Source organism: Erythrolamprus reginae, chromosome 2 (genome assembly GCF_031021105.1).
Source record: "Erythrolamprus reginae isolate rEryReg1 chromosome 2, rEryReg1.hap1, whole genome shotgun sequence".
NCBI lineage: Eukaryota > Metazoa > Chordata > Lepidosauria > Squamata > Dipsadidae > Erythrolamprus > Erythrolamprus reginae.
Window position 1 is genome coordinate 197,933,070 of NC_091951.1, and position 14,855 is coordinate 197,947,924.

The 14,855-nt window shown below is 41.3% G+C and overlaps 1 protein-coding gene across 8 annotated transcripts in view; it reads right to left on the bottom strand.

Annotated features, from left to right (window-relative positions):
* Positions 1-1,474: 1,474 nt before the first annotated feature.
* Positions 1,475-14,855, bottom strand: part of LPAR2 (lysophosphatidic acid receptor 2) — a 44,447-nt gene continuing 31,066 nt past the window's right edge. For all 8 annotated transcript variants that reach the window (XM_070741082.1, XM_070741076.1, XM_070741077.1 and 5 more), the window contains exon 4: positions 1,475-3,490. In XM_070741082.1, the coding sequence (XP_070597183.1) occupies positions 3,189-3,490 (302 nt within the window). In that variant the 3' untranslated portion in view covers positions 1,475-3,188. The remainder of the gene's footprint in view (positions 3,491-14,855) is intronic.

Here is a 14,855-nt window from a genome sequence, read left to right on the forward strand (position 1 = left end):
TGACCAGACTAAGCACGCTAGCCAGATGAATACCTGGTAGGCAATTCCCCCCCCCCCCATTTCCCTCCCTCCAAACTAAGGTGCAGTCTTATACTCCGGTGTGCCTTATACTCCGAAAACTATGGTATATTTGGGGGTGTGATCTCATCCCTCCAGTTCTCTTTTATCTACAAATGCATTGCCTTTTTTGTATTAAGCAGACTGAGTCTTAAGAGGACAGACTGAGTCTTAAGAGCTCAGATGGAGCATACTAAAGCTTTTCAGATGCCTTTTTTCCAAATGTGATACATTGTGTATCACTTTCTCCAAACAGTCCAACAAGGGGCCTCATACTATGGGGAAATGCAAAAGATATGAAGGAAGAGGCTACAGAGAAAAGAAAGGAACAAAGCAGATGACCACAACTGGTTCTAGGCTAGCTTTCCTTAATGTGGTGGTGTCCAAATGTGCAACAATTTCATTCCCACCATCTCCCGATAGCAACACAGGTGTAGTGAGAATACACCCAGAAAAAAAACAGGTTAGGAAAAACTATTCATGGCCATGAAATGTCTTGCAATTGCATGCGTAAATCAAACTAGCATTAAAGGTATATGAACAGGTCAAATTATTTTTCTCCGCTGCTAGTCCTGAATTCAAAAGCCTCACTCAAGGGGGGGGGGGGGTTTAACTAAAATAAGCTTCTTCCTGTACCAAAGGTGCTTTTTCAAGAGGCAACTGGACCTTCTCCTTCTGATAAGATGTTTCACTTATCATCTAAGAAGCTTCTTCAGCTCTGACTGGATGGTGGGGTATGGAAGGATTTATACTCCTTGCAGAGAGCTGGACATTTGCATTCCTTCCATTCCCCACCATCCAGTCAGAGCTGAAGAAGCTTCTTGGATGAAAAGTGAAATGTCGTTAAAGAAAAATCAGAAAGCCCAGTTGCCTCTTGACAAAATACCTTTGGGACAACCATGACCTGGATGACTGAGAGTCTCCATAGACTCTTCTGCCCGTATTTAACAAAATACCACATTATGTACAAATATAGGCGACCTGACTATTGTCAAAAGAAGAGTGCAATTCTTAGTTGTTTTAAAAGTTTGAATGATTTTATGGACAAATAGGGATGAGGGGACATAGTTGGACTTTGAGTCAGACTATCACATTAAGCAATACAGAAGAAAATAAACAACAATGATCAAATAGCAAGATGCTGAAAGAGGAGTGAGCTCCAACTTGTACCTAAATAAAAGGGATGAATATGGAAGGTCAGGAAAACTAATTTAAAACTTGCCCATTGTTTCTATGAGAATTAGAAACAGGAACATGGTTAAGTGAGTGCCATTGTTCACCTCTATCCCAGTGGTGGAAATCGAGCAAACAACATCAGTAGCCGGGACTAAGTAAGGTTTGCCACTGTAAGAGCAGTCTTTTTCTAAGGCCAAACCAGTTTTTCCCTCCCAAAACGCAACTCATTAAACCAGTCTTATTTTTAAAACAAGGTTTAAGGCTGAAAGCCCAGTTAACTGTTTATTCATTAAACCATGGTAAAAGTATAACATAGCACAGTCTAAAGTCAGCCACTGTATGGTGACGCTGGGGGCTTTTTGAGTCAGTACATTGTTGTAAATACAGAGATGTTAATTTCTTGGTCACTAAGATATTCAGATTTCTTGTTTCAGATGGATGGGTCTTATCAGAAACTCTTGAGGTGCTTTTCTATCAGGAATTTCAGTTTGGGAGATTACCCCAAATAGCCAGGTTCAGATGGGAAAAATGTAGACCATCGCTAGATGGCAACAAAGTCATACAAAAAAACTCTTTGCTGTCATCTTAATGATTACCTGGATTTTTAAAGCCCATATTTGAGACCTTTAACCTTAAGCCCTAGTCCTCAACCAATGCCTGAGAGAAGAAGCCCTCCATCCTGTGACTACAGAGGAATAGCATATGGAACATCTGCCATGGAACATTTCAAGGCCCCAGAAGATGCTGTTTAAACAATTTCCTAAACAGCACATGATGCCATAGCTAATCTCTGTGAAATGACAACCCCGTGAGTAGATACAATCTGTATGGACACGGCACCCGAATATCAAGAATACAGACATAAATTTCTTCCACAGAGTAAGAAATGTGAACATAATCAACCATGGCTGAAAAGGTTACCTGAAATATTAAATTGTGCTTTAGTGGTTACCTAAAGTGTATCACAACACCTTTGAGCATCAAACGGTATGTTAAAATATGGTCTTTATGCATTGAATTATTTCATGCATCTGCTGTGCTATCAGATCCGAATTAGTACAATTCTTCTGCCTAAAATTTACCTCGGAGTTAGGTAAAGCTGGTACTGTGTTCAAATCTCCCTGAGTTATACAGATGGGGTGGGTGGGGAATAAACGTTTGGCAGAAAAGCTTATTCGGTTTGCAACAAATTCTTAAGGGTTCAGCATAGAAATCCGAGTATAGTTTTTGCATCTGTAGAGAGAAGCCATGCTAAAATAAAAGCAAGTAGCAGCTGAAAAAGCCAGGAGAAAAATCCTTCATCCTTTCTCTGAAATGCTTATGAATGCATTTAATTCAGAAGCATTTCAGAGATGAGCTTTGATACGGCGGAAGATACAATAACTAAATCAACACAGCGGTTAAAAAGAGCAGTTCACAAGAATGCATACACATGTACCTCCGTATTTTTCTCCCACCAGTTTGTAAAGATTCTCCAAATATTTGTGTTTAAGAAGCAAATAAAGTTTATCTTAAGGGGCCGCCCATGGTTTGTTAGATAGGGATGCAGCAAGCTTTACTTGTTAGCCTGTGGAAGGAGAAAAAGAAAGCCTTTAAGAAGCTGTGGTGGAAACCAATTCTGAACTGGTTCTCAACGCAGTAGAGGTGTTTAAAGTGTCTCTCAAGCCTGTAACAGGACAAAGGCACTAATTCCATAGCTCAGTTGACTGACAGTCACTGTATTCCAGGCATGATTCAACAAGAGTTTCGGTACAACAGCTTCTGCTACATCACACACACACACCGTTGCAGCGTGGAGCTACAGACTAAGAATGAAGCCCTCTCTATCCCCCCAAGCAGTCCACAGGTAATAAAACTGTCCAGGCCTTGTTTACCAGCTTCGTACAAAAGGGCCACCCGCAGATCAAAACCAACAGCTTCAGACAATCAGCAGAGAGCAACCTGGAACTGCAAAGTTAAAGTGTGGAGTCCATTACTGGATGCCCATTCTGAGACAGGATTCGATGCTCTATGGTGCTGGATTTCATCGAGGCAGGGGTGTACTTTGGCATCCTGCGGCAGGCAAAGCAAAGGATCTTCCGGAAGGTGCTTCGCATCTCATTGTCCCGGTAGGAGTAGATGATGGCATTGATGACTGAGTTGATCTCTGCCAGCAACAGGAAATATTTCTCCACTGCCAACACGTTGCAGCTCTTGCAGCCGAGGCCGTCCAGCAGAAGGACCACCTGCCCTGGCGTCCAGCAAATCACAAAGGCACCTAAAAAAAGGAGAGAGGAATCTATGAAAAAAAGAGAAACCCACAGCCAATTCACAAGGCTTTAAGCGGTTGCACGCTTGCCAAGGAGGGAGATGTGAAGTGGAAGATACTGCTGCCAACTTGTTCCGAATGCTGCATTGCTAACTATAGTATATGACCTGATTCATGGCTTCCGCAGCCTAACCCCTTCAAATATTTAGATATTATAGCTTCAATACTGGACAGGGATTCTGGAAGCTCCACTCACAGCATAGCAAGAAACACTAGGTTAGATTTTTGCCAGAAAGGAGGGACAGACTTTTTCTGTTCCAGCGACGAGCCCCCCCAAGAAATAGGCCCACACATGCTGATTTTACAAGATTTAAGCATTTAATTCTAACATTTTTATGAACAGTGTTCTTTTGTTTTAAATGTTCAGAAAATCAGTCTTTTCGGTGCCAGCTGCTAATTAGCGTTCCCACAACCGCCAGCGTCCAAGCAGAAACCAAAACAAACAGATCATTTCTTTGATCACACAGATCTCATTCAGGGACTTACTCTAAGTTGGCAGGAAGCCCGGAGATAATTACTCCAACTTGCCAGTTTGTAATTCATCATTGAAACAATAATATCCTAGAGAGAAATCCGAATGAACAGCTGGAACATAATGAAAGTTGACTTCTGCAATGAATCAAGATGTGACTAAGCCTTAAATAGTCTAAAGGTGTGGCCAATTGTCCTACCAATCTTTTCACGCAGAGACATTCTCTAGCTTAACCATTCCTGCCTTGTAGCAGCTCTACGTGCCCTAGCATCAAGTAGAAGCTCCTCCTCTGTTCCTGAGTCACTCATGTGCGCCTCCGGAGGTAAAAAAAGCCCTGGTTGGCTTTCAGCCTGTGACATCACATCCTCTCCCCCCTCCTTGCTATAGGACTCAGGTGTCAGATGTACAGATCTATGATACAGCACCACAATTGTCTCTCTATCCTTGGGAACTGTGACCAGCTGTGTGGGATGTGGACGGGCCAAAACAAGACTAGCTGGAGGTTAAGATTTAGGCCTAGACCCAAGGAGGCAAGGTCCTCCTTCAAAAGAAGGAATGTATATTATGGCACTTTTACTTATTATCTTTCCAAAAGAGACAACCAAAATTATTTAAAAGATCATCACATATGGGCTTTTTAATCATTTCTGGATTTAAAAAAAAATCCTGCCTTTATTGTTTGCATAAATAGCTCAAGGCAACAAATACAGTTAATACTCTCACTTTTTCCTCCTCTTATTTTTTCTACAACAATAATCCTGTGAGGTGAGTTGGGTTGAGTGACTGGTTCAAAGTCACCGAGATGGTTTTCATGCAAAAGTGGGACTAGAATTCAGTTTCCTGGTAGAGGGGCCCACAGTGGCAATGAGTACACCGTTGAAAGACCTGAAAAAAACTAGTTAGGGATAGATCTTCATGGAGAAAACTCTGTGGTTGCTCAATGTCACAAATGAATTGATGGTACAAAATCAATGAATGAAATCAAGCAAAATTTATGTTAGACCAACAAGAGTTAGTGGCTGTTACATACTATTTCCAGAATCAATGCAGGACAGCCTTAAATATCTACCACTAGAGATAGCAGATAGAGATAAAGTTGGTTATTACTTGCCCATAATGTATACAAAAGTTTAAGAGAGAGTGCTGGATAATATAGGCACATTGCATGATCCATTGGGGCTCTTAGTATGTTTCCATAATGCAAATCAAAACTATGTTTATTAATCACATCTTCTGGTTGCCTGCTTGTTTTCTTCTATAAGGAAAGAAATGTTTTATTTTACTATTTTATTAAGGAAGCTTTATACAGCCAGCAAATTCATTCTCAGTGACTCTGGATGGCATACAAGGACACACTACATGAGTGTGTCAGGGTCCAGCCCCAATTCCTTACCATGTGCAAATTTTGTTTGATTCTTGAATGCTAATTAAATCTAGGAAGAGATATATTTTACAAATAAAGCTGTATCTAGAGCAGTGTTTCCCAACCTTGGCAACTTGAAGACATCTGGACTTCAACTCCCAGAATTCCCCAGTCAGCATTCGCTGGCTGGGGAATTCTGGGAGTTGAAGTCCAAATACCTTCAAGTTGCCAAGGTTGGGAAACACTGATGTAGAGGAACTGTTTAACACTTGGCAGCACTCTAGATGTGTTGCAAGCCAAATGGCTCTAGCTTTAAACTTCTCCTGAGACATGAGAGGACAGCTAGAGGTTTATGGGCCGAAAGTAACTCTGGCCTCCTCAGTTTTTTCCTCCTTGACCTTGGATAAGATGAGCAATAAGGATTTTGAGCAGCTAATTCAGAGCTCAGAAACAGCAACAGCCCTTAGACATACTGTATGTTCATAGTACTTTACAGCCCTCTCTAAGAGGTTTATAGAGTCAGCATATGGCCCTCAACAATCTGGGTCCTCAGAATTTAGACACAATAATGGATACCCAGCAAAAAGAATGTTAGCAAAATTATTAAGTTTACTGTATTTTTTTGAGTCTAAAATGTACTCTTTCCCCCTCTTAAAGAGACGGAAAATTTGAGTGTGTCTTATATTCCGAATGTAGCTTTTACTAGGCTTTTTTCAGCCCTAACAAGGTGCTAAAAAGTGAAGCGATCTTCCATGCATTGCTAGTTAAGCGATCTTCTCTTTGCCTGTTCTTTTTCACAGCTGCTCCCTCCGACAATCAGCTAGGTTTCTGTGCTTTAGAAGCCTCTTTTCAGCCCTAATACCAGTGAAGTGATCCTCCCTGCTTTGCTAGCAAGCGATCTTCTGCCTTTTTTCAATCCCAATGAGGTGCTAACGAATGAAGTGATCTTCTGTGCTTTGTTAGCAAAGCGAGGTTCCTTTTGCCTGCTTTTCCCACTGTTTCTCTCTGAAGAGAAAGAGAAGTGAAGTGCTTAGAAACTGTTTTTTATCCGCAACCAGAGAATAAAAAGAAAGCACATGGGCTCAAAACTAGCAAACTAATGTGTTGAAACTGACCAGACTAAGGACTAGCCAGATAAATACCTGGTAGGTAAATAATTTTTTCCTTATTTTCTTCCCCAAAAACTAAGGTGCGTCTTATACTTCAAAAAATATGGTATATGAAATATTAGAAATGGCAGGCGCAAAATGTTTTACTGCTGGTATATTATTTCAGTTGTTAAAATGGACATTTTTTAAACAAAAAAGCTTGCAAAATCAGGTCGGTCACATGGGCAGGCTCCATTATGGTTGTATGTCAAGGACTACCTGTAGTTGTGATGGTGAACCTATGGCACGCATACTACAGGTGGCATATGGAGCCGTATCGGAGGACACGTGAGATGTTGCCCTATGTCAGCTCCAGTGCACATGTGCATGCTGACCAGTTAATGTTTGGCCTTGTGAAGGGCCGTTTTACCCTCTAGACCACTTCAGGGAAGCTTCCTAAAGCCCCCAAATGCAGCTTTTGCTTCCGTGAGCTCTCCAGAGTGCAAAAAACAGCACAACGGCAAACCGGATGTGCATTTCCCAAACTTCCGGTTTATCTACTTTGGGGAAGACCTGGGACTTGAAAACCTTCAAGAAGACCAAGGGAGTCCCAAAGGAAGGACACTGGTGGAGAAGACTGACCCACTTGCTGAAAAACTCTTAGATTCAGTCTGTTCTGGAAACACTTCAGTATCTGTCATTCAATCCTGCACAGGTTTTTAATTACGGTATTAAAATCCATATACAATTTAATTACTGTGCAGTACTGCAGGCCACTAAAGCTGACTGCTAGATCTGCAGGTCAGCGGTTCAAATCTCTTCACCGGCTCAAGGTTGACTCAGCCTTCCACCCTTCCGTGGTGGGTAAATTGAGGAACCGGACTGTGGGGGCAATATGCTGGCTCTGTTAAAAAGTGCTATTGCTAGCATGTTGTAAGCTGCCCTGAGTCTAAGGAGAAGGGCGGCATAAAAAAAATGAATAAACAAACAAACAAATAAATAAATACTACTTTATTAATAGGATAATACAACTGAAAGCAATCTTACTGCTGGAATTAGATTGACTGCTATGTGTGTATGGTTCTTTTTAGGATATTATTTTATTGTTATATTACTGATTTTATTATGTACAGTTGTACTTCTACTTAAGAACGTCTCTACTTAAGAACTTTTCTAGATAAGAACCGGGTGTTCAAGATTTTTTTGCCTCTTCTTAAGAACCATTTTCTACTTAAGAACCCAAGCCTGGAAAAATTTCCCAGGGAATTTGAGAGCGGCACGAAGGCCCGGCCAGTTTCCTGCCATTCCCCCTTTAATCCAGGCCATCTTGGGCTTTTCTGGGCTGCCAGAGGAGCCTTTTGGTGGCACTTAAGGGGGCTTTGGCAGTCCAGAGCAAACGGAGCTTTTCCCTTTCTCTGGGCCTTTAGAGAGGGAATAAACCACTTTGCTGTTGTGACTCCCTTGTGCTGCCTCCCACAAACCCGGCATGAGGTTGCCTCCTGGAGCATCTGGGTACAGAAAGGCAAAAGGGGGCATTGCGCCCTGGCGGATCAACTCAGCTTCAGCCAAACTGAGGAGTCACCACAGTGAAGGATGGGCGCCAACTACAAAGCGAGCGAGTGAGAGGAGAGGGGAGCCCTTCAGCATGGAAAGGAAGAGGAAGCAGGTAGCAGCAGCAGCAGCAGTCGCCACCTTTCGGTCAAAGGAGTGGGAGGTTCCACCCTCTCGCCTGCCCGGGTTTCTCTCTCTGGTGCAGTGTATGGGAGGTGCGTGCTCCTCCTCACTGCCTCAGAGTCCCTCTTTTTTTTTTAAGCCTTAAAGTTTTGGATTTTTTTGATTCCCCTCACCTCACCTTCTTCCTTCGGCAGCGACTGTCCTCCTCCTCTTCTTCCTTCTCCTCCTCCCACCCAAATTCAGAGCTTTTATTTCTTTCCTAATAGGTTTCCACGCATTATTTGCTTTTACATTGATTCCTATGGGAAAAATTGCTTCTTTTTACAAACTTTTATACTTAAGAACCTGGTCACGGAACAAATTAAGTTCGTAAGTAGAGATACCACTGTATTTTGATTGCATTTTAGTACTATTGTATTTACCCCACTTGTTAGCCACTCTGAGTCCGCTTTGGAATGAACGGCATATAACTACAATAAATAAAATAAAATAAATAAATAAATACTGCATTCAGGAAGATTATTGGCAGATATGAACTGTCAATTCATTTATGCAAAAAAGTAATCTTGGAGAACTCCCAAGCTAGGTATTTTAAAGCTTCCTTAGCCATACAATTCGAGCCTAGCAAAGCAAGAAAAATGATTTTTTCCCCTTCACTGGTTTATTGGAGGTTGAAAAACCTTTTAAGCCTGATTCAAAGTGGCCATAAATTTCTCACCAAGTTAGGATGAAAATGAACATAGCAGAGTTTTCAGTCAATGAGGCCCGGAGTCCCATGGGATTGGGCCTCAAATTAAAAAATGATTTTCTATCCATTGTTCTTGAAGGCTCCTGAGTCCAAGATGGGATGGACTTTTCTCTCCAAGCAGGAGTACAGTATTTTCTATCCAGCCTTGCCAGGGAAAATAATGAGACACTGAGAAACTGAATGATACCTGTACACTAAACCCCCTCCCCAATAGGATTACAACCGGCAGGAATTATATATGAAGTGATCTTGTCTCAACTAGTCTTATTATGAACTATGTGATTATTTCATTGTCTTTTACTCTTAAAAATGTGCATACTATTCACCCCACCCCACCCCCAAGGAAATTGCCCCTTTTACAATAAGGTAGAACTCAGCCCTTTTGGGAGAAGTTCACTTTTGAATATTTCCTATTATAAAGATTCTATATCCAAGAGGAAAGTGTCAGGAAGTTTGAACAGAAATAATAGTAATTTAAAAAAAGGATCTTATAGATGGAATAAGTCAGTATGGTGTAGTGGTTAAGGCACTGTTAGGACTCTGTCCAATCAGTTCAGTTGGAAATATATAAACCAAACATGTATGTTTAACTGTGTTAATGTATATAGTTTTTACTGTATGCTACTTCTGATTGGTTGGTTGTGTTGCGCGTTGTCATAAAAGGGAGATAGAAATCATAGTTCTCTCTCTCTGTCTGATACGCTTTCTTTGACATTCTGTTCTCTATTTTATCTTTGTTTACTGTGCATGACATAGAGACAACTGGTAAGAAACTTTGTACTGTACTTGGATATTCTTTGGACTGTTATTCTGACTATTACGTTTATGACCTGGACTGTTTATTGGATTGTGCTATTTCTTAAAGTAAACTTTAACTCAAGTTAGTGTATCTGTGTGTGGCTGTATAATTATTCATAACTATTCTCATAAACGTTTTCCATGTGCATATCCTTGTTATTCAAGGGTTGCTTTGCGAAGATATTAACAGGCACCATACTAGAAACTGGAAGACCATGTATTCTAGATGTGCCTTAGGCACAAAGTCCCCTGATTGGCCTTGGGCCATTCACTTTTCTCAGAACTAGAAGGAAGCAATGACAAACTACCTCTGAAAAAACACTTGCCAAGGAAATTGCAGGGAGTTTCACAGTGCTAGTAGTTTTCCCCCAAAACATTCTTATCAAGATAAAGGATATTTTCCCCCTCGAACATCCTAGTTGCTTATGAAATTTAGCCTTGAGTAAACACTTGCGGAACAAATCCTACTGACAACCATGCAACCTTTAGAAGGTTAGATGGATATCATCTCTATCAATCCATTCTGTAGCACTGTAGGCACCAGGAAGGGGCTTGGTCCAGAAGATCACGAGGTCATAACTGAAAAACCAACAACCAGAGTCAAATTGTTATGACCTACTTTTAGTCTAAGACTTTTTCCAGTAATCTTATAAAAAAGTTTTTTTTAAAATTTAAAGAGTGAAAAGTTTCACCTGCCAATTTCTGAACAAGTTGCTACAAAAACTGAAAAGGAGAAGAAAAAAGAAAAAAGAAAAACCCAGATTACTGACACCTTTTCTCCCTGTTCCTAGTTCTGTCTCTACAGATTTAACTTTGCAAGAAACAAAATTCAATTTGGTATTTAATCCCACTGCATAAAGGCTAAACAACAAGCTTACTAAAATGTTTCATGAATGTAAATAGCCTAGGAAACTACAACGTATTCTTCATCTTGTCTACTGAAAAATAAATAAGCCAAAGTATGGATACCCCTCCATGTACAAAAAATAGATTAAGCTCTTATTGAAAACATAGAATATTGCACCTTTTAAAAAACTGTAGTATTGTATCAGCATACAGTATATGTACTTAACACAAGAAATCCAAACATACACAAAAATAACCGCTCTTTCTAACATCTCAGTAAAATATTTTTCATTTGGTTGATTTTTATCTTTACTTCAAGGCACCCTCTATTTTGCTGCAATGCTAAATTATATTTTAATGTTCAAGTTTTAGAAGAGTCCTCTAGTTCAGTGTTTCCCAACCTTGGCAACTTGAAGATATTTGGAGTTCAACTCCCAGAATTCCCCAGCCAGCGAATGCTGACTGGGGAATTCTGGGAGTTGAAGTCCAGATATCTTCAAGTTGCCAAGGTTGGGAAACACTGCTCTAGTTCACCAATCCACTCTGTTGATGCAGCTGCAATGACTTCAGCAGTGCTCTTGCTTTTACCTAAGCACAGTTTACTACTATGTACCAAATGAAAAATATGGTTAATTTTAATAAAGGTTTATTGAAATAATCCAATCTGAAATCACAGTTACAATTTAGGGATCAAAATAAACACAATTAATGATTGTGAACACTTATGGAAATACTTTCACATAACACAAATTCTACCATGCCCCATTCAAACTTTGCTCTACTGTATATCAAGTAGAATGTAGGCTCCTAACTACCCCCCACAACTGCAATTCATTTCTGCAAATAATATACTGTACTGGAGGAAGAAACCAGATAATGTTGCCTATTCTTCAACAAAGCACAGTACAGTGATACCTTGTCTTACAAACTTAATTGGTTCCGGGACGAAGTTCTTAAGGTGAAAAGTTTGTAAGACGAAACAATGTTTCCCATAGGAATCAATAGAAAAGCGATTAATGCGTGCAAGCCCAAAATTCACCCCTTTTGCCAGCCGAAGTGCCCGTTTTTGCGCGGCTGGGATTCCCCTGAGGCTCCCCTCCATGGGAAACCCCACCTCCGGACTTCTGTGTTTTTGCAATGCTGCAGGGGAATCCCAGCAGGGGAATCCCAGCATCGCACAAACGAGTGCTTCGCTGGCAACAGAAGTCCGGAGGTGGGGTTTCCCAGTGAAGGAAGCATCAGTGAAATTGCAGCATCGCAAAAACACCAAAGTTCTTGAAACCCCACCTCCAGACCTCTGTGTTTTTGCGATGCTGCGATTTCACTGAGGCTCTCCTCGCTGGGAAACCCCACCTCTTGCTAGCGAAGCACCCGTTTTTGCGCTGCTGGGATTTCCCTGCTGGGATTCCCCTGCAGCATCACAAAAACACAGAAGTCCGGAGGTGGGGTTTCCCATGGAGGGGAGCCTCAGGGGACTCCCAGCAGCACAAAAACGGGTGCTTCGCTGGCAACGGAAGTCCAGAGGCGGGGCATCCCAGCGGTGGTGGTGGGTTTGTAAGGTGAAAATAGTTTGTAAGAAGAGGCAAAAAAATCTTAAACCCCGGGTTTGTATCTTGAAAAGTTTGTATGACGAGGCGTTTGTAAGATGAGGCATCACTGTACTTCTTGAACACCACCATACCACGAATTCGTGCATCACACTGAACCGGGGCTTCTCAGTTCACACAGCACACTAATTCAGAAACCAAGGTTAAATAAAAATGGCTGAGCTTTATGTCAGCCCTAAAAAAAACCTCTAATACTTCTCAGCATCTGTGCATGTAAGCCCAGCTTCTTGGCCTCTTCTAAATGCCATCCTTCCTTAATTGTCTAGTTCATTATTCAGCTATTTTTTAACAACAGTAAACATTATGGATCATAAATTCTAGGGGAAATTTCCATTTACGTCTTGATTTTATTTATTGGTGGTGGTGTGGCCTAATAAGGCAAAACTATCAAGGACTAAATATACAGGAGATGGCACTAAATAAGAACAGCAATAAAGCAAAACCACAGGCATTCAACTTCTTGCATGATGGGGCAGATGAAAGGGCCTGCAACTGTTGTAGCCATCACAGTTACTGCCACTTGGATAAATGGGGAAACCTGGAGCTGCACAACTAGCATATACTGGCTGGCCTCACCTTTAAAAATGTCAGTTCCTCTTTGAAATACCCCTGAAGCCGACTGAAGCAGTAATGTGGCAGTCAGACTGAAATACACAAAGCCCAGACAAAGTATCATAGCTGGAGAGTTTGCAGTTGAGGAACAGTTTACTTTAATGACCCCATTAAAATTTATGAAAGGAGCTGGGGCTGAAACTTTCAAATGTTAAAAGAATAACCAGCCAAAGCGAGCCCCAAAGCTTGCATACTCAGAAAAAAACACAGACCTAAGCCCCCCACCCCACTTCGCATGCAGATTGTTAAGGAAAGCACATTCCTTCATCCATCCACCCATCCATAGCAAAAGAAAGAACAGTTCAGGTTTCCATTTGAGAAATGATGTTAATTTGCCCTCTGGTCTAGTCATGCATTCTTCCTTCATCCTCTCTCCCAGCGAGAACCTTCATCCTCTCTCCCAGCCACACCTCCACACACATCTACACAAAGCCAAGACAGCTCATCATAACAGAGGGAACGGCCCCCTGCATTCTTCTGGCTGTCTCTTAGTCCTCAGGGAATGATACAGCTTGAGCAATTATCAGTTAGAATATGGCTCAGTTCCCTGTAACTTCAGCTAAGGCAAAACAGCCTCCTGCTGTTTTTCTTGCGCTGCAGCAGAATAATCCATTCAAATAACACAATGAAAGAAAGGGGGGAAAATAACAGATTTACTGAACTATAAAAAGCTAGTTGTTCTGATTACTTCTAGGTTGGCTTTGACTCTCAAGTCATTTGTTCAAAAGATTCCAACACCAACCATTTTTCAAAGGGCCTTGATGGGATTACATCTTTTAAATATGAAAGTTCTTGTTTCAGTCCCCAGTATTTCCATTTTTTAAAAAAACAAGACAGTTGTATGTTCTTATTGTAGCTGTCTTCTGGCATTCCCAAAACCACCATCATGTCTAGGATGACATGTCAAGAGAAAATGCTAGCTCTGCTCCTATTAATGATGTCGCGAACATCCTGTTCTTATGATGAAAAAAAAAAACCCAAACCAAGAAGGAGGAATACTTTTTATCTACTGGTATGTTCCTTCTAAAACAAAAGAAGCTAATAGGAACATTGTGTGATATGAAAGACATGGGTCTGGAAGGAGTTATTTAAGAATAGTACGGTAAACAAGAACATACAAGGTCAAGAATGCCATCTATGGAATACAGGAGTGAGGGATCGTCCAGAGAGAATGAATGAGGATTGAATTGCAAAAGTAGTACACAAAGGTAGAATGAACGAATTAGGAGGAAGGAGACAATTTAAAAAGTCAGAGATAGAGGAAGCTGATAAAATTCTTAAGAGGTGAAAAGAAGCAACAATGGTTTGTACAGACACAAAGTTATGAAGACACAAAGTGAAGGGTGTTCATAAGGGTGGTCCTCTTTCAACGACCATTCGTTCAGCAACAATTCAAACTTAACAGCAGCACTGAAGAAGTGGAAGCTACAATAGGTCCTTGTAGTTAGGGTCCTGATATTGTCCCATAATTGAGATCTGTGACCTTCCCTGATGCCTTCTGACAAACAAAGGAGAAGCTGGAAGGAAGTGGCAAGTCACAGTCGTGTGAGGTCCTTAATACCTACATAGCCAACGCTTAATGAGAGCAACAGGGACTGCTGGAATTGCCATCACTACGCAACTCAGTCACATGGTCTTTTGGATATATGATCGTATCATTTAACAATGGTGTTTCCAGTCCCAATTAGCATTCTTTAGGGAGAATCGCCTGTGGCCAATTATAGGGGATGCTGCTCATCTCCATTTCAAAGCCCCTTGGGCCAGCTTTGTCCAAAGATGTTTCTGCAGCCAACATGATATCATGTAGCACTGTTACCTTCCTACCAAAGTGGTACCTATTTATCTACTTGTATTTGCATGCCTTTGAATTGCTAGGTTGATAGGAGCTAGGGCCATGATGGCTAACCTTTTCCAGAGTGAGTGCCCAAAACACCTGTGAAATTTGATGACATCTGCCTGGCTTGGGCAAGGCGGTAGGGATGATTTCAACTGGTTCGCCGAGCCATAAAAACCATCCCTTCTTGGCAACGTCCCTAGTCACACAGCTACCTTCATTTCTTCCTAATCTGCTTTCCAGCTCTGTTTTCTGCTGCACTTTCAGCTTCC